This window comes from Salmo trutta, chromosome 39 (assembly GCF_901001165.1).
Source record: "Salmo trutta chromosome 39, fSalTru1.1, whole genome shotgun sequence".
Taxonomy (NCBI): Eukaryota; Metazoa; Chordata; class Actinopteri; order Salmoniformes; family Salmonidae; genus Salmo; species Salmo trutta.
In genome coordinates this window covers 19,709,444-19,729,666 of record NC_042995.1, presented here as the reverse complement: position 1 = coordinate 19,729,666, position 20,223 = coordinate 19,709,444, and the positions used below count along the sequence as shown (strand labels likewise).

General features: G+C 42.7%; 2 protein-coding genes across 3 annotated transcripts; one reads left to right on the top strand and one right to left on the bottom strand.

Moving 5' to 3' along the window:
• Positions 1–307: 307 nt before the first annotated feature.
• LOC115179871 (basic leucine zipper and W2 domain-containing protein 1-A-like) lies at positions 308–10,228 on the bottom strand. 2 transcript variants are annotated; one of them, XM_029741756.1, is made up of 12 exons: positions 10,092–10,228; positions 9,303–9,376; positions 9,019–9,195; positions 8,686–8,780; positions 8,474–8,539; positions 8,188–8,323; positions 7,781–7,890; positions 3,753–3,923; positions 2,396–2,542; positions 1,626–1,764; positions 1,194–1,316; positions 308–1,071 (listed from the first exon to the last, which is right to left on the bottom strand). In XM_029741756.1, exons 2-12 carry the CDS (start codon positions 9,364–9,366, stop codon positions 1,040–1,042), a joined length of 1,260 nt encoding a protein of 419 aa, XP_029597616.1. In that variant the 5' UTR covers positions 9,367–9,376; positions 10,092–10,228; the 3' UTR covers positions 308–1,039. The 2 variants fall into 2 exon arrangements, with proteins under 2 accessions (XP_029597616.1, XP_029597617.1); XM_029741757.1 differs by lacking the exons at positions 8,686–8,780; positions 9,303–9,376; positions 10,092–10,228 and having other exon boundaries at positions 9,019–9,096.
• A 4,049-nt stretch (positions 10,229–14,277) lies between these two features.
• LOC115179644 (aldehyde oxidase 1-like) lies at positions 14,278–20,088 on the top strand. Its single transcript, XM_029741291.1, has 11 exons — positions 14,278–14,314; positions 15,875–15,971; positions 16,180–16,281; positions 16,385–16,512; positions 16,676–16,737; positions 16,874–16,975; positions 18,100–18,192; positions 18,277–18,428; positions 18,987–19,080; positions 19,228–19,340; positions 19,673–20,088. Exons 7-11 carry the CDS (start codon positions 18,108–18,110, stop codon positions 19,841–19,843), a joined length of 615 nt encoding a protein of 204 aa, XP_029597151.1. The 5' UTR covers positions 14,278–14,314; positions 15,875–15,971; positions 16,180–16,281; positions 16,385–16,512; positions 16,676–16,737; positions 16,874–16,975; positions 18,100–18,107; the 3' UTR covers positions 19,844–20,088.
• Positions 20,089–20,223: the final 135 nt, after the last annotated feature.

Here is a 20,223-nt window from a genome sequence, read left to right as displayed (position 1 = left end):
CAATAATTAGCCAAAAGATCAGAATTGTGCTGCCTGTGTAAACACAGCCTTGTGTGTATATATATATATATATATATATATATATATATATATATATATTTATTTAAATCACTCAAGACAAGACCATTTACTGTGGATTGTATAGTACACTCATGAGGTTTACCCAGTAATAACATTAAGCTGTGTTTGAATTTGGGACCTCAGGTAGAGATGTATTAGCACAGCAGGCAGCCATGTTAAAGTATAGTAATTGATTGCATTGCTACACACCAAACATACAATGTATACCATAAATAAGCAAAACAATATGAATTAGTCATCTTTATTTCTTAAAAAAAAGTAAATTGGTTTAATCAGATTCAAGAAAGTAGTAACCAATATTAATTACTTAGCTGGCAATTCATCTTCCAGAGAGGATGTCAGTCAGGTCAAAAGGTGGTTCTACCAAGATGACAGTCACTGCACAACGTTCATCTGATCACCAATTCAACTGTTCATTACAGGTTTGTCCAAAAGGCCAAGGTAAGGAAAGGAGCTAACATGAGGATAGGACTACAGGTAAATCCTTTGGCGAGAAGGCAATGACTTCATGTCATTTTAGGGTGCCTTTAAGTCACACGGCAAGGCGGCGCACTTCTGCAATATTAACAGATCCTGCTATATCATGGTTTATCAGACTTTAGACTGGATGCAGCAACATCAATAGAGTATCTTAATCATCAAGTAGAATGAAATACTAATAGAGGGGGCTCATTTCTGCATCTTCCCAAACAAATCAACACTTAAATTTGTTCATTTTATGATTGAGGTTTTAATTCACTATATGTGAACTATTAAGGGTAAGTTTCAAATAAAATCTAATAAGGAGTGTAATGTTGACGTCACAGCTCTTGAATTAAATGTAAATGTTGAAGTTGGAGAGGGGTGAAAGAAACCAGAAGGTAAAATAGAAAAACAGGACTGGGAGAGACTAGCACTTCAGTAACATTCTACTGCTCCTACTGTGCTGTTTAAAATGCACATCCGGAGGCTTGAGTTCTCAGTTCTCTTCCTCCTCCTCGGACTCAGACTCTGGAAGACAGAAAAGAGTCGACTCAAATCAGAACATTACAATTCACATCAACATTAATATTAAAGAGAACTTGTGTTTTTCAAAAAGGTGACTATTTACTATGAAAACGTGTTCTCTTTACCTTCCTCTGCATGCTTCAGCCACTCAACAAATTTCTTCATCTGCTCGAGGAAAACACTCTTTCCTTTAGCAACGTGGGCCTCTGTGTACCACTTAAGAATGGCCTCTTCACTCAAAACATTAGCTGTGTTGGGAGAGGGGGCGAGAACAAGGAACATAAGAATGTTAGGTCAAAGGTCATAAAAGCCAGGGGACCAGGGTTCATTAGGGCACACCATAAAGCCTCAATGGAAAACAAAATTTAATGTTTCTTATTAGACAAGTCTGGGGAAGTCTGTCCCCGTTTCAGTCTATTTTATTCCGTTTGGTACCTAATGAACGTACAAAAATGACATGTCACATGAGAGCCATTGTGCCCTGCCCCCACACACAGTCCGTCCCAAATGGCACCCTAGTCCCTTTAGAGTGCACAACTTTCAACCAGGGCCCACACCTTTGTAGAGGAGCACCACAATCTTCTGGAAGGCCTTCATGAAGTGGATGTTGTCATAGCAGTACTCCTGGATCTTCACCAGCAGGATGATCTCAGAGGCTCCCTGGGAGGTGAATGCCTTCAGGAGAGGACTGTATTGCTGTGGGGAAGAGAGAAAGACACAGGGTTAGGGTACAGGAGGGTTAGAGACTAGATGATCTCAGCGCCTCCTTGGGAGGTGAACACCTTCAGGAGAGGACTAATGCTGTGGTGGAAAGAGGACCAATTAGTTTCCATGTATCCAATCTTAAAATTTACTAAATAGGCAAGTCAATTAAGAACAGATTCTTATTTGCAATGACAAGATGTTAGGGGCAAGCACAGCAGCAATATAAGCACCTACATTTACATTTGAGTCATTTAACCGATGCTCTTATCCACAGCAATTAGGGTTAAGTGCCTTGCTTAAGGGCACATTGACAGTACTTTCACCTAGTCGGCGTGTGAATTTCAACCGGCGACATTTCGGTTACTTGCCCAACACTCTTAACCGCTATACGGGGGGGGGGGGGGGGGGGGGGCAAAAGGTGGTTGAACTAAAACCTAATCCCACTCCAATCTGGCCCATATTAGTACCGCCCCACCCTCTTCCAATACAGTTCCACAAAACACTCATCTGAAGTTAACTTAGCAGCAACTAATTTAACCTTCATCTAGGTTTGTCTCATTGAGAAATCTTTGGCAAGAGACCTGTTCAAGAACGCAGAAGTCTACAGTTACAAAGCATTTACCTTCAAGTGTTTGATAGATTGTTCGCAGACCAGCTCTTCCTTCTTGTTCCATTCCACACAGCTCATGACACTGGACCACACGATGCCGATCATCAGTTGTTCAGAGATGCTGGTCTTCTTCATCTCCTCCCTGACGTAGGCAATTATCTAAACACAGCAGGGAATATGTCAATGAACAATGCCCAGCTATCGTGTATGCATGCATGCACGCACGCACGCATGTATGCACGCACGCACACACAGAACAAAAATATAAAACGCAACATGTAAGGTGTTGGCCCAATGTTTCATGAGTGGAATTTTTTTTAACAAAAAATCTCCATACTGTATGCACAAAAAGTTTATTTTAATTTGTTTACTTCCCTGTAAGTGAGCATTTCTCCTTTGCCAACATAATCCATCTACCCGACAGGTGTGGCATATCAAGAAGCTGATTAAACAGCATGCTTATTACACAGGTGCACCTTGTGCTGAGGACAAAAGGCCACTAAAATGTGCAGTTGTCACACAACACAATGTCACAGATGTCTCAAGTTGAGGGAGCGTGCAATTCCTCTGCTGACTAGAGGAATGTCCACCAGAGCTGTTGCCAGAGGATTTAACGTTTATTTCTCTACCATAAGCCATTTTAAAGAATTTTGCAGGTACTTCCAGCCTCAGAACTGCAGACCATGTGTAACCACGCGAGCCCAGATCCTCCTCCACAACCATGTTCTTTGCCTGCAGGATCAGTAGAGACCAGCCACCCGGAGTGTTTCTGTCTATAATAAAGTCCTTTTGTGGAAGAAAACTCATTCTGATTGGCTGGGTCTGGCTCCCAAGTGGGTGGGCTGATGCCCTCCCAGGGCCACCCATGGTCATGTGAAATCCATAAAAAAAGCCTAAAATGTATTTCAATTGACTTATTTCCTTACATGAACTGTAAAGTGCATTTGGACCCCTTGACTTTTCCACTTTGTTACATTACAGCCTTATTCTAAAATGGATTTAAAACGTTTTTCCTCATCTACACACAACATTCCATAATGACAAAGCAAAAACTTTTAACCCTTTACTCAGTACTTTGTTGAAGCACCTTTGGTAGCGATTACAGCCTCTAGGCTTCTTGAGTAATACGCTACAATCATTGCATGCTAGGAATATGGGACCAAATACTAAATTGTTGACTACTTTAATACACAAGTGAATTTGTCCCAATACTTTTGGTCCTCAGTCTCAGTTGACAGTCTGCACTTTAACCGGTCATTGTATCATTTCAAATACCAAGTTCTGCATGCAGTAGAGACAAAAAACACAAATGTGTCACTGTCCCAATACTTTGAGCCCACTGTATAAGAATAGAGAAGCCGGCCCTCACATCTTTGAAGTTGTCCCCGCGGGCCATCATCTCCTGGAGCTCTTTCTGCAGCTCCTTACGGGACCCGATGGCCTCCTGGTTCCTGGCGAAGTCTGACAGCTCCTTCAGTCCCGCATCGGTGAAGTACTTAGAAAAATGCTCACAGCTCCGCTTGTTGGCAGGAAAGAGCTCCTGTGACAGATATTAATACAAGTAATTAGTTCCAATTCAAGATTTTGTTTTAAATCTAAAAGGCCTATATAAAAACTCTTAGGGCTGGTTCAACAGACAATCTCCATTGAACATGCTTTTTAGACTACAACTAGTCTTCAAGGGATAGTTCACCCAAATTACTAAATTATACTTGCTTCCTTACCCTGTAAGCAGTCTATGGATAAGGTACAACAGATATCCATGCTTTGGTTTAGTATCCCTCTCACAATTTCAACATGCTAACATTTCAGCATTTGTGGCACAAATCCCATTAAAGTCATGGGAGCGAAGGGCATTTCACACGTCATGTCCAAATCATCCAAAAGCATCTAAAATTGACTGTGAAGCTCAACAAAGTCACTCAGGATTTGAAAGTGGTGTGAAATGTTAATATCGGTCACATGACTAATGGGATTTGTGCCACAAATGCTAAAATGTTAACATATGGAAACAGTGCCAGGGATACAACCAAAGCATGGATTGCTGTCATGCCTTGTCCATAGACCGCTTATAGCAGGTGTATCAAACTATTTCCATGGAGGGCCTAGTGCCTGCTGGTTTTTCCTTTCAATTAAGACCTAGACAAGCAGGTGAGGGGAGTGCCTTACTAATTAGTGAGCTTGAGTCAATCAAGTACAAGGGACGAGCGAAAACCCGCAGACACTCGGCCTTCCGTGGAATTAGTATGACACGGGGCTTACATGGTAATCAAATCAAACTTTATTTGTCACATGCGCCGAATACAACAGGTGTAGACCTTATAGTGAAATGCTTACTTACAAGCCCTTAACCAACAATAGTTAAGAAAATAAGTAAAACACTTTTTTTTAAAGTTTGAAATAACTAAAGAGCAGCAGTAAAATAACAATAGCTAGGCTATATACAGGGGGTACCGGTACAGAGTCAATGTGCAGGGGCACCTGTTAGTCGAGGTAATATGTAGGTAGAGTTAAAGTGACTATGCATAGATAAGAGAGTAGCAGCAGCGTAGAAGGGGACACACACACAACGCAAATAGTCTGGGTAGTCATTTGATTAGATGTCTTATGGCTTGGGGGTAGAAGCTGTTTAAAAGCCTGGGTCGTATGCACTACCCTCTGTAGTGCCTTGCAGTCGGAGGCCGGGCAGTTGCCATACCAGGCAGTGATGCAACCGTCAGGATGCTCTCGATGGTGCAGCTGTAGAACCTTTTGAGGATATGAACACCCATGCCAAATCTTTTCAGTCTCCTGAGGGGGAATAGGTTTTGTCGTGCCCTCTTCACGACTGTCTTGGTGTGCTTGGACCATGTTAGTTTGTTGGTGATATGGACACCAAGGAACTTTAAGCTCTCAACCTGCTCCACTACAGCCCGGTCAATGAGAATGGGGGTGTGCTCAGTCCTCCTTTTCCTGTAGTCCACAATCATCTCCTTAGTCTTGATCACGCTGAGGGAGAGGTTGTCCTTGCACCACACAGGCAAGTCTCTGACCTCCCTATAGGCTGTCTCGTCGCTGTTCAGGCCTACCACTGTTGTGTCAATGGCAAACTTAATGGTGTTGGAGTCGTGCAATCATGAGTGAACAGGGAGTACAGGAGGTGACTGGGCACACATCCCTGAGGGGTCCCTGTGTTGAGGATCATTGTGGAGGACGTGTTGTTACCTACCCTTACCACCTGGGGAAACGCGTCAGGAAGTCCAGGATCCAGTTGCAGAGGGAGGTGTTTAGTCCCAGGGTCCTTAGCTTAGTGATGAGCTTTGAGGGCACTACGGTGTTGAACGCTGAGCTGTAGTCAATGATTTGCATTCTCGCATAGGTGTCCCTTTTGTCCAGGTGTGAAAGGGCAGTGTGGAGTGCAATAGAGATTGCATCATCTGTGGATCTGTTGGGGCAGTATGCAAATTTGAGTGGGTCTAGGGTTTCTGGGATAATGGTGTTGATGTGAGCCATGACCAGCCTTTCGAAGCACTTCATGGCTAAAGATGTGAGTGCTACGGGTCTCTAGTCATTTAGGCAAGTTACCTTAGTGTTCTTGGGCACAGAGACAATGGTGGCCTGCTTGAAACATGTTGGTACTACAGACTGACAGGGAGAAGTTGAAAGTGTCAGTGAAGACTTGAGTTGGTCAGCGCATGCTCAGAGTACACGTCCTGGTAATCCGTCTGGCCCTGCGGCCTTGTGAATGTTGACCTGTTTAAAAGTCTTACAACGGCTGCGGAGAGCGTGATCACACAGTCGTCCGCAACAGCTGATGCTCTCATGCATGTTTCAGTGTTACTTGCCTCGAAGCGAGCATAGAAGTTATTTAGCTCATCTGATACCTGCCCAGTGACAAGCCTCTCAGCTGTGCTTCCCTTTGTAGTCTGTAATAGTTTGCATGCCCTGCCACATCCAACGAGCGTCAGAGCCGGTGTAGTACGATTCGATCTTAATCCTGTATTGACGCTTTGCCTGTTTGATGGTTCGGAGGGCATAGCGGGATTTCTTATAAGCTTCCGGGTTAGAGTCCCACTCCTTGAAAGCGGTAGCTCTACCCTTTAACCAGGTGTGGATGTTGCCTGTAATTCATGGCTTCTAGTTGGGGTATGTACGTACAATCACTGTGGGGACGACGTCATCGATGCACTTATTGATGAAGCCAGTGACTGATGTGGTGTACTCCTCAATGCCATCGAAAGAATCTCGGAACACATTCCAGTCTGTGCTAACAAAAAAAACAGTCCTGTAGTTTAGCATCTGCGTCATCTGACACTTTTTTTTTTATTGACCGAGTCACTGGTACTTCCTGCTATAATTTTTGCTTGTAAGCAGGAATCAGGAAGGAAGGCGAGGGAGAGCTTTGTGGAATAACGGTGGTCTAGAGTCCCCCCCCCTCTGGTTGCACATTTAATATGCTGATAGAAATTAGGTAAAACTGATTTAAGTTTCCCATGCATTTAAAGTTCCCGGCCACTAGGAGCGCCGCCCCTGGATGAGCGGTTTCCTGTTTGCTTATGGTGGTATACAGCTCATTGAGTGAGGTCTTAGTGCAGCATCGATCTGTGGTGGTATGTAGACAGCTATCAACAAAATACACATGAAAACTCTAGGTAGATCGTGTGGTCTACAGCTTATCATGAAATACTCTACCTCAGGCGAGCAAAACCTTGAGACTTCCTTCCTACAAATATACATAGACCGCTACCCCTTGTCTTACCAGACTGCTGTTCTATCCTGCCGATAGAGTGTATAACCCGCCAGCTGTATGTTATTCATGTCGTCGTTCAGCCACACGACTCGGTGAAACATAAGATGACAGTTAATGTCCCGTTGGTAGGATATACATGCTTTTAGTTCGTCCCATTTATTTTCCAGTGATTGTACGTTGGCTAACAGTACGGATGGCAAAGGCAGATTAGCCACTCGTCGCCTAATCCTCACAAGGCACCCCCGATCTCCTTCCGCAAAATCTTTCTCTTTCTCCTGTTGTGAACGACGGGGATCAGGGCCTGTTCGGGTGTCTGGAGTAAATCCCTCTCGTCCAACTCATTAAAGAAAAATTATTTGTCCAATTCCAGGTGAGTAATCGCTGTTCTGATGTCCAGAATCTCATTTCGGTCATAAGAGACGGTAGTTGCAACATTATGTACAAAATGAGTTAAACGCAAAAATAAAAAAACGGTTGGTTAAGAGCCAATTAAACAGCAGACATCCTCTCCGGCTCCATTAAATGTTGTAAGGAAACGCATGTCACTTTGGAGAACCATCCCTTTAATCTCTGTTGAGGAAAGCGCCACATACTCTTCTATATGTATTGGTATCCTTGGAGGGGGGAAAAAAATCTAATAAAAATCAAGTAAGGAATTGTAGCTTTACCATCAGCCTGTTGTCCATGCCAACTTTGCGGAGAGCGACAGCAACAGCGTTGATGTCCCTTTCATAGATCCAGGACTTGAACAGTTTCACAGCAAAGGCTGCAGATACCCCTGCAAACAGTCATAAAGCAACAGTCAAAGTAGCAGGTACCCTGCAATGAACAGCACTCAAATCACTATTTTGTATGAACTAAAAACGTTCATTTCAGAGACATTGGGTTCATAAAATGTTTTAAGTTGTTTGACTGAATACTGTGTCCATTTCAGAGACCATTTAACAAAAAGGTGGCTATCCAGTGAATAGGGTCATGTTCATTAGGGCCCACCGTAACCAAACATTTGTCAAAATGAAAAACAAGCAGCTCTTATTGGACAGGTAAAGACAGTGGTGGGCTGGCAGATACTCACCCTCTTTGACCACGTTCTCGTTGAAGAGACTTCCAATGACAGCGGCTGATATGTTTCCATTGGCCAACAGAATGCCAGTGAGCATGGCCAGCTTGTTGCGTTCTGATTCGGTGAACCCTTTTAAAAACAGCAGCAACTGTGGAGTAGATAAAATAATGAGCCTGCAGGATAAATGTTTTAGTTCTTTGTTGTGGAAATAAAATATCCCATTCAACATGCAGGTTCCATTATGTGTAACTTCCATCAGTGCCAACTGCCAAGCAAGAGTTCAAACCAACTGTCTCACCTTCTTGATCTCCTCCTCAAACCCTTTCTCCAGGTACTTGTAACGCCGGATCAGCTTGTTAAAAACCTACAAGTCCAAAACAAAGGAAGATGTGAAATTGTGGTAAATTCATTATACAGCATTGATTAGCTGGGTAGAGCTTCTTGACAGATGTATATCTATAATTGGATATAGATACTTTCCCCTAATAAATTATTTCCACATCCTCTTACCTGAGCATATGCTTGCATTGTCTCAAGGTCCTCTTGTGCCGTGAAGAGGCAGAACTCTGTGCGGGTCAGGTCGTCAGATATACTACCTCCTGGGGCTGCAGACAGGTGAAGGGGGAGAAAGAGAAAATGTCAGTGTGCTGATCTGGACAACAGCAGCTTTCCAAACAGTATGGAAACTGACTTCCAACACTCCACTTCCTCAAACTTTCCTTGAATCCTCTTTCCTTCTCAAAACACATTGTAGAAGAAGGTCAGATGGGTGGGACTTTGCAAGGAGGCACGGGATCCCTGAAAGTGACTGACTTTCAACACTACTTAAAGATCTGTACTCACCAAGCATTCCGCCAGCCACCAGGATGTCAAAGAGTGTCTCTGCATACCGGCGGTAGTCAAGCTTGGCGCCAGAGGCATCAAGGAATTTTGCAACAGCTTCCAAATCAGAGCCAGTTTGATTCAAGCCTTGTACGATACTTTCTTGAAACTGAGTAGGGTCAAATCTCTCCTTTTCATCTGTTGAAAAACATGCCAGAATTTCACCACTGGTAGCATTTTGACATAACTAGGTGAACCCAAAAAAGTAGTGGTCAATTGGTCGACAATGAAGATGCCCAACTTACCTCTTTTCCTCGTTTTGAAACGCTGGCCGGTTAGCGTTGGCTTTTGCTGCTTTTGATTATTCATAAAAGACACTCTGGATGAGAAATGTTTAACATTAACGTCTGTGATTGAGCACGGTCAAGATAACTAGTAAACATTAGCAGGCCATGTATAGCTAGTTGGAAACGTGCTCTGCCCAACAGGATTTATGTAACGTTAGGCCCATGCGAGCCAGTCAGAGCTATGCTATGCCTTGTTCTGGATATCTTTCAGCAAGCCACACCTGGTAATTTCGATAACTGGCAAAGTTGACATTATTTTATATTCATCATGACAAAGCTAAGTTACAATCAAAATGTAGTTAGGTTAAGTTAGCTTGCTAGCCTGCTTAGTTGCCATCCAAGATGGTAGGCTTTATTGTGAGCACGGGGACCTTCCCCCATGCGCCTGTTCAGCCAGGCCTTGCTTGTTCGTGTGGCACCTGCGAAACTCCCATAGCAGCTAACAAGCCACCCTTTCCTGTAATGCTAACAAAACTTGAACCAAAGGACGTCGATATGGCAACTAGGTGTCTCTACAGTGGGTAGTTACTTAAAACATGTGTTTCAACGTGCCATATCTAACAAAGTCAGTTCTCCCGACATGATAGCTAACGTTGTTAGCTATTTAGTTTGCTAGGTAACGTTAGCCAAGTTGTGCTTGCTAGCGAACAATGCCTGAAAAAGAACTCTAGCTAGCCAATGTTAGTTTAAACAGACACGTGTAGATTAAATTGTCAACCGAATGTGCAAAGTATGCAGGTCACCTACCGAAATTTATGCAGATAAAAAAACGGTTAGAGAAAGAACAAATTCAAACACCCGATTTCAGTTCTATCGACCTAACAAAAATACTCTTTCCGGAACCAACCAGTGACCGGTTTTCGCAAGTACGCATGCGTGTTTAAATACGGCTCTATAGTGTAAATGTAATGTTTCTTTGTCATGATATAACTTTCTTGATAATGTGTGTAAATGATTGTCAAGCTCAAGCCATGTGACATTGGTCAATTCCAAAGGTATTTAAACTGCCACAAATGATAGTTCCGAGTTTCAGATGGCTGCTTTTGAGTAAACGTCAATCATGTCCTCCCCCAACAGTTGCTCTGAATTGATTTTCTATGTCATATCAAATTAAACTTTATTTGTCACATGCGCGGATACAAGTGTAGACTTTACCGTGAAATGCTTACTTACAAGCCCTTAACCAACAGTGCAGTTCAAGAAGAGTTAAGAAAATATTTACCAAGTATACTAAAATAAAAAAGTAATAATAAAAAGTAAACCAATAAGAATAAAGAGGCTATATACACAGGGCACAGTGTGCGGGGGTACAGGTTAGTTGAGGTAATTTGTACATGTAGGTGGGGGTGAATTGACTATGCATAGATAATAAACAGCGAGTAGCAGCAGTGTACAAAAGGGAGGGATTATGGTGGTCTGCTTGGAACATGTAGGTATTACAGACTCGGTCAGGGAGAGGTTGAAAATGTTTGTGAAGACACTTGACAGTTGGTCCACGCATGCTTTGAGTACACGTCCTGGTAATCAGTCTGGCCCAGCGGATTTGTGAATGTTGACCTGTTTAAAGGTTTTGTTCACATCGGTTACCGAGAGCGTTATCACACAGTCATCGAGAACAGCTGGTGCTCACGTGCATGCTTCAGTGTTGCTTGCCTCGAAGCGAGCATAAAAGGCATTTAGCTCATCTGGTAGGCTCGCGTCACTGGGCAGCTCGCGTCTGGGTTTTGTTTGTAGTCCGTAATAGTTTTCAAGCCCTGCCACGTCCGACAAGCATTAGAGCCAGTGTAGTAGGATTCAATCTTAATCCTGCATTGACACTTTGCTTGTTTGATGGTTCGTCTGAGAGCATAGTGGGATTTCTTATAAGTGTCTGGATTAGTCTCCCGCTCCTTGAAAGCGGCAGCTCTAGCCTTTAGCTCGATGCGGATGTTGCCTGTAATCCATGGCTTCTGGTTGGGATATGTACGTACAGTCACTGTGGGGACGACATCGTCAATGCCATTATTGATGAAGCCGATGGCTGAGGTGGTGTACTCCTCAATGCCATTGGATGAATCCCGGAACATATTCCAGTCTGTGCTAGCCAAACAGTCCTATAGTGTAGCATCCGCATCATCTGACCACTTCCGTATTGAGCGGGTCACTGGTATTTCCTGCTTTAGTTTTTGCTTGTAAGCAGGAATCAGGAGGCTAGAATTATGGTCAGATGTGCCAAATGGAGGGTGGGGGAGAGCTTTGTATGCGTCTCTGTGTGTGGAGTAAAGGTGGTCTAGGATTTTTTTTCTCTGGTTGCACATGTGACATGCTGGTAAAAATGTGGTAAAACTGATTTAAGTTTGCCTGCATTAAAGTCCCCGGCCACTAGGAGCGCTGCTTCTGGGTGCATTGTTTTCTTTGCTTATGGCCTTATAGAGTTAGTTGAGAGCGGTCTTAGTTCCAGCTTCGTTCTGTGGTGGTAAATAGACTGCTACGAATAATATCGATGAGAACTCTCTTGGTAGATAGTGTGGTCTACAGGTACTCTACCTCAGGCGAGCAATACCTCGAGACTTCTTTAATATTAGACATCGCGCACCAGCTGTTATTGACAAATAGACACCCTCACCCCTCTGTTCTGCCTGTGGATGGAAAATCCCTGCTAGCTCTATATTGTCTGTATCGTCGTTCAGCCACGTCTCGGTGAAACATAAGATGTTACAGTTTTTGATGTCCCGTTGGTAGGATAATCTTAATCATAGATCATCAATTTTATTTTCCAATGATTGCACGTTATCACGAAGAACGGATGGCAGTGGGAGTTTACTCGCTCGCCTACGGATTCTCAGAAGGCTGCCCGATCTGCGGTCCCTTTTCCTGCGTCTTTTCTTCACACAAAAGGCGTGGATCTGGGCCTGTTCCAGTGAAAGCAGGATATCCTTCTTGTCGGATTTGTTAAAGGAAAAAGTTTCTTCCAGTCCACGGTGAGTAATCTCTGTTCTGATGTCCAGAAGTTATTTTTGGTCATAAGCATAGCAGCAACATTATGTACACAATAAGTAAAAAAATAAGTCACACAAAACAACTAACAAAATAGCACAATTGTAAATGGGCAAAGAAGAAATAATCTAATATGTGACTATGGCTGTGTTCACACAGGTAGCCCAATTTTGATATTTTGCCCTATTATTGGCCTTTTGACTATTGAAATGGGCTCCCGAGTGGTGCAGTGTTCTAAGGCACTCTGTCTCAGTGCTTGAGGCGTCACTACAGATACCCTGGTTCGAATACAGGCTGTATCACAACTGGCTGTGATTGGGAGTCCCAATTGGCCCAGCGTCGTCCGGGTTTGACCAGCCGTCATTGTAAATAATCTTTTTTTCTTAACTGACTTGTCTAGTTAAATAAAGGTTAAATATATATATTTTTTAAATCAGATCTTTTGCCAATAATGGAGCAAAAGATCCGAATGGGGCTGCCTGTGTAAAAAAAAGCCAGACTGCTTAATCATATTGGATCAACACTTTATTTACTCTCCATTAGATGTTGGTTTGACCATTTATACTGTACTGGTCTTTTGGAATAACATTAGGCTACATTTTCAAACTGCAGAGGACAGTATATTTTCCTTTTGCTAAGCAGCTCAATTGACAGGACAATACAGTGCCACTGACACGGCCCGCTATCAAAACCTGTGGGCTCTCCTTCACCGCAGCTAACGTGAGTAAAACATTTAAACATGTTAACCATCGCAAGGCTGCTGGCCCAGACGGCATCCCCAGCCGCGTCCTCAGAGCATGCGCAGACCAGCTGGCTGGTGTGTTTACGGACATATTCAATCAATCCTTATCCCAGTCTGCTGTTCCCACATGCTTCAAGAGGGCCACCATTGTTCCTGTTCCCAAGAAAGCTGAGGTAACTGAGCTAAATGACTATCGCCCCGTAGCACTCCCTTCCGTCATCATGAAGTGCTTTGAGAAACTAGTCAAGGACCATATCACCTCCACCCTACCTGACACCCTAGACCCACTCCAATTTTCTTACCGCCCCAATAGGTCCACAGACGATGCAATCACACTGCACACTGCCCTAACCCATCTGGACAAGAGGAATACATATGTAAGAAAGCTGCTCATCGACTACAGCTCAGCATTTAACACCATAGTACCCTCCAAACTCGTCATTAAGCTTGAGACCCTGGGTCTCAACCCCGCCCTGTGCAACTGGGTTCTAGACATCCTGACGGGCCGCCCCCAGGTGGTGAGGGTAGGAAACAACATCTCCACCCCGCTACCCCTCAACACTGGGGCCCTGCAAGGGTGCGTTCTCAGCCCTCTCCTGTACTCCCTGTTCACCCATGACTGCGTGGCCATGCACGCCTCCAACTCAATCATCAAGTTTGCAGATGACACTACAGTGGTAGCCTTGATTACCAACAACGACGAGACGGCCTACAGGGAGGAGGTGAGGGCCCTCGGAGTGTGGCGTCAGGAAAATAACCTCACACTCAATGTCAACAAAACAAAAGAGATGATTGTGGACTTCAGGAAACAGCAGAGGGAGCAGCCCCCTATCCACATCGACGGGACAGTAGTGGAGAAGGTGGAAAGTTTTAAGTTCCTCGGCATACACATCACGGACAAACTGAAATGGTCCACCCACACAGACAGGGTGGTGAAGAAGGAGCAGCAGCGCCTCTTCAACCTCAGGAGGCTGAAGAAATTTGGCTTGTCACCAAAAACACTCACAAACTTTTACAGATGCACATTCGAGAGCATCCTGTCGGGCTATATCACTGCCTGGTACGGAAACTGCTCCGCCCACAACCGTAAGGCTCTCCAGAGGGTGGTGAGGTCTGCACAACGCATCACCGAGGGCAAACTACCTGCCCTCCAGGACACCTACACCACCCAATGTCACAGGAAGGCCAAAAAGATCATCAAGGACAACAACCACCCGTGCCACTGCCTGTTCACCCCGCTATCATCCAGAAGGTGAGGTCAGTACAGGTGCATCAAAACTGGGACCGAGAGACTGAAAAACAGCTTCTATCTCAAGGCCATCAGACTGTTAAACAGCCATCACTAACTTTGAGTGGCTGCTGCCAACATACTGACTCATCTCTAGCCACTAATGAAAAATTGATGTAATTAATGTATCACTAGCCACTTTAAACAATGCCACTTTATATAATGTTTACATACCCTACATTACTCATCTCATATGTATATACTGTACTCTATACCATCTACTGCATCTTGCCTATGCCGCTCATTCATCTATTTTTATGTACATATTCTTATTCATTCCTTTACACTTGTGTGTATAAGGTAGTTGTTGTGAAATTGTTAGATGACTTGTTAGATATTACTGCATGGTCGGAACTAGAAGCACAAGCATTTCGCTACACTCGCATTAACATCTGCTAACCATGTGTATGTGACAAATACAATTTGATTTGATTTGAATTGAAATTGAATAGTAATTGTCATTTACGCAATGGAGTTGTCTGGTAAATATATATTGTGTTTGTGATACTTTCTATTATTTCTATGGTTAGTATGAGGAAATCATATCACTTCAACACTGTAAGAAAATATTAAACAAAAGGCTGCTTTCTAAAATGTATAATTTTGTATAATCTACAGTTTTTCTGCATCTGAAATATTTTATTATGCAGTATTCAATATATTGATGCATATTCCTCCAGTCCTCCCACCTCAAAATGTTCACTTTTATGTAAAGCGCATGATTGTCAGCAGACTGATACACCAATATCCTGATTATAGTCACAGATAATACTATAGATTAGATGCAGAGAGTATGACATTCTCAAGCCACCCGTGATATCATTTTGACTCTCCAGGGACTTTCCTGTCTCCTGATGTAGATACGCCTTGTTACTGTTTTCTCACAGACAGAGGCTTGGTTGTCTTAGAATAGAGTGTGTGTGTGTGTGTGTGTGTGTGTGTGTGTGTGTGTGTGTGTGTGTGTGTTTTGACGGATGTACATATTTCAGATCTTAGAGAGGAATGCCAATCCAGAGGAGGTGCTCCTCAAATTCCTCAGAAGGAAAGGTACTTTTCCTCAACAAAATAACAACACCTTTTTTATGTAAATAACAGCACATAATGTCTATGTTCATCAAATGTAATTTTATTGGTCACATACACATATTTAGTATATGTTATTGCGGGTGTAGCAAAATGCTTGTGTTCCTAGGTCCAACAGTGCAGTAGTATCTAACAATTCACAACAATACACACAAATCTAAAAGTAAAAGAATGGAATTAAGAAATCTATAAATATTAGGACGAGCAATGATGGAGTGACATTGACTAAATACAGTAGAATAGAATACAGTATATACATATGAGATGAGTAAAGCAGTAAGTAAACCTTATTAAAGTGACTAGTGTTCCATTATAAAAGTGGCCAGTGATGCCATGTCTATGTATATAGGGCAGCAGCCTCTAAGGTGCAGGGTTGAGTAGCAGTGAGTCATTTCAAAATGCTTAGCCAAAATCATCTACATGTATCTCTTCTCTATATAGTGCTTTTAACTGGGACTAAGTATGGTTGTGGAGGGGGTGGCTGTGGGGCCTGCACGGTCATGGTGTCCAGATATGACCAACTCCACAACAGAGTTCTGTATCCTTTCGTTCTAATACTGCCCTCACAACTATATGTGGGAAGCAAACCATTTAATTTAATATTTTACTAAATAACACCGCCACAAAATATCATGACTGAGAAACCCAGTTTTTTAAAATGACTGGAATCTTCTTCAGTTTGCGTCACACTATTCTATTCCATTCGAGACGGCACTGCTTGTAATATCCTTGACCTCTGATCCTAGCCACTACACTGTTAACGCCTGTCTGCAGCCCATCTGCATGGGGCTGCTGTGGTAACAGTGGAGGGTATCGGCAGCACCAAAACCAAACTGCATCTGGTTCAGGTAGGTGCAACTATAGGGTTATATAGGGTTTTGTGATCCTAAATCCTACAAGTGGAGCTCTCCATTCATTGTAAGGAAAGCTGATATGTCTATGTTCTTCAAGGAGCGTATAGCCAAGGCCCACGGGTCTCAGTGTGGGTTCTGTACTCCAGGCATGGTGATGTCCATGTACACTTTGCTGAGGAACAAACCGCATCCCACCATGGATGACATCAGAGAGGCTTCTAGGAGGTAATTTCTATATATTTTATAGATCAAATATAAAACATAGGCTATTTACTATTATTGTTATTTTTATAATATTGAGTAGTCCAAAGGTTTCTACAAAAACATTAGTTGTAGGAGCTAGCTATTTTCAAACACTATTGACAGTTTTTTGACCACATTCTCAAAGGAAACCTCTGCCGCTGTACTGGCTACAGGCTGATCGTTGATGGATTCAAAACTTTCTGTGATGTGAGTAATGCCTTTAACCCATTTCCACAAGCTAGTTGTTTGATTCAAAGCACATGTCTCTTAACCAAAATGCACATGTTTTCTCTTTATATTACTTTGACACATGTTCTGTAAAATGCATGTTACATATCACTAGGTATCAGAGAATGGAGAGGGATGTTGCCAGAATGGCCAGAATGGAGAATAAGGGGGAAAGTGCTGTATAGAGAATGGAACTAAGCAACACATGGATAGGGATGTGAGTTAAATACTTTACATTTTAACCTAATGAATTCCAACCTTATACTTGCGCAAGGTGCATTAGGGAATGGTATAGTCCCCTTAACCCAACGAGTCCCACCGTAACGCTGGCGTGTTTTGGACTTTTAACACCTTTTAAACATTGTGTGTTTGAGCTACAGACTTCTGGGGTGAACCTTTGGCTTTTTATATTTGTTGTGCATCCGTTAGTCTTTGTGATTAATGGGGGCTGAGCTAGAGTGGTGTTTGTGAGACAAGGACGGATCCCGAAGGGGCGCTGGACTGGGTCTTTTACATAAATGTCTGTGGAGTTCGAATGGTTTCAGCTACAAACTATTAAAAGCTGAGACTCACAAATATGCACGTTTTGTGTCTATTGTGACATAGTGTCTAAAATACTGTAATAAGCTCACATAGTTGCTGTCACAAACTCCAAACAGTTGTCACTAATTAGTTGGATATTAATTTCCCAGTGAGCAAACAATTTCTGCATTCATATAAATTCATTTTTTATCAGGTTTTTGCTTTGGCAGACCTTATTTTATGTCAATAAAAGTCATGAATGCAACTGTTTATGTCAAATTGTTTTGTGTACTACTCTACTTGTAGCCCTGGTTGTTGTAAAGATAAAATGGTAAAACATTTAATTGTCAGGCCAAATATAAGGGCTGGACATGCAGATAAATGAAAGTCCGATAAATGAAAAGCAGATTTTTGCTGGGGTTTCGGGACTGATAGGGTTAACCAAAAGAATACCTTAACACTACTTCATGTAAAGGTAATCACAGCATGTAACTACATGGCTCTAAGGGGCAAAGTAGCTTTTTCAATTAAGGTCACAGTTATGAAAACTTAGGACACTAAAAAGAGGCCTTTCTACTGACTCTGAAAAACACCAAAAGAAAGATCCCCAGGGTCCCTGCTCATGCCCAGGGTCTTGTTATGTTCATACAAATATTTACACATGTTTAAGTTTGCTGAAAATAAACGCAGTTGACAGTGAGAGGACGTTTCTTTTTTTGCTGAATTTAGACCCATACGTTGTATACGGAACAAAAAATATTCATCCTGATGACTACTAAGCCACATTGTATCTTTTATGCATGTATTTATTTTGAACAGGACCAAAAATGCAAGTGAAAGGAGTCCATCATTCTCTCGTCATCTACGCCGGGAGCGTTTCAGATTTACATACTGTGACGTGGGGGAAGGATGGTAGGTTTAGATGTGTATTTATTGTCTGTTCATTTAAATAACTGTTCAGCTTTTCGTCGTCTACTTGTGTTCGTGTCCATGCAGGTGTGAGTGTGGGGGCTGTCTGCACCCTGTCCAGTCTGAAGGAGGAGATGGAAAGGGCTGCGAGGGAGATGGAGGCAGAGAGAACCAGGGGGTACCAGGCTCTGCTTCAGACCCTACAGTGTCTAGCAGGGAAACAGATCCGCAACATGGCTGTAAGCCCTATAACTGTTACCTACAGATACAGATGTTCTATCATAATTTGACCAGTTTCTCACAGCAGGAAAGTAATCCTGCAGCAACAGGACACTTTAATTATAATGTGGATTATAATTAATGGACATGTTTGTATTGGCTGATACATTTTTAGTTAGGGTAAATCAAGTCTGACATTTTAAATGACTAACTTTAGAAGCCTTTTTAAACCTTGAATACACTAACATTTGTATTTCCTTCTGCACAGGAAAATTCTCTGTGACAACAGAATGATCAAATTAAGATAGCACACCTGTATGTACCCAACAAACTTAACTGTGGTGGCTCAGATATTTCTTCTCACCCTTTTAGCATGGTTCCAGCAACTATGGTCAATGCGTAACCAGGCAAGCACAGACAGTACAGCTTGGCTTGGCTATGTAGTGTGAAAAGGGTGTCGCTGGGCCACTGTCGTGCAATAGGCCAGTCGTATGACATTAGACCACTGCATTACTCTTGCCTGAAAGCCTTATTGATGTGTTTTATTTGATCGGTTTTATGATGTCCCGTGTCTACAGACCATTGGAGTCAATATCCTCAGTGCCAACCCAAAGTATGATCTCAATAGTGTTCTAGCTGCCTTGGACTGCACGCTACAGGTCCAGTCTAAAGGTACTGTTGGCCAAAGCATTGATTCTCCTTGATTTGATCTTTTTCTTTAAGTTCGTGATCATTCAATATCACATGACCTAAATGGGAAGGACATGGTTGATTGAGTGATGCCTAGATTCATAGTATGAAACTGTCTTTTTGCTGTAGAAAATGGGACAAGGGAGATCACTCTGAATGAAGAACTCTTCACTGGCTTTGGCAAGACAGCGCTTAGACCAGATGAAGTCCTCCTGTCCATTGACATCCCCTACTCCAAACCAGTGAGGAATAACTGCTTTACTCGCTCATACAAATACCACTCTGGATATTGATGATGACCTTGGTTTAACTCATAACTCCAACCTCTTTCTGTTGTGAATGTGATGTCAGCACAAAAGCATTTGGGTACTGAGGATTTGGTTAATTGGTAAGTGAACATGAATAATCTGTTGAGAGGTTTTCAGGTTGGAGAAATGATCTGTTGACTGGTCTGTTGACTGTATTGAGGATGACTTGATTATTGGCTGTATTGTCTTTTGACTGTATTATGTTGACTGTAGTACAGTATTTCTTTTTTACTTTGAGAGTTAGGAGTTTGTCTGCCTTTTGTCAGGCCCAGAGGAGGGAGTTTGCCTTCTCCATAGTCAACGCTGGGATGAAGGTGGTCTTCAGGAAGGGCAGTAACAAAGTGGAGTCTCTCAACATCTACTACGGAGGAGTGGGACCCACACTGGTCAAGGTTGGACACACATGCCAGAAGCTTGTTGGACAGTGTGTAGACTGACAACACACTTTACAGACCTGGGTTCAAATACATGTGTATTTGATTATTTAAATAGTTATTTTCAGTGTATTTGAGTATTTTCAAATAATGTGGCCCGAATCATCTGGAATTTCAACCTGGACTCCAGGGTAGACGAAACATAGTAAATGTGAATCTGGGACACTCAAATTAGTATGATATTGTCACGACTTCCGCCAAAGTCAGTCCCTCTCCTTGTTCGGGCGGCGTTCGACGTCACCGGCTTTCTAGCCACCGCCGATCCACTTTTCATTTCGCATTTGTTCTGTCTTTGTCTTATCACACCAATCACTTGTTTATTATTTAACCCTCTGTTCCCCATGTTGTATTTGTGAGTGATTATTATTTGTTACATGGACTTT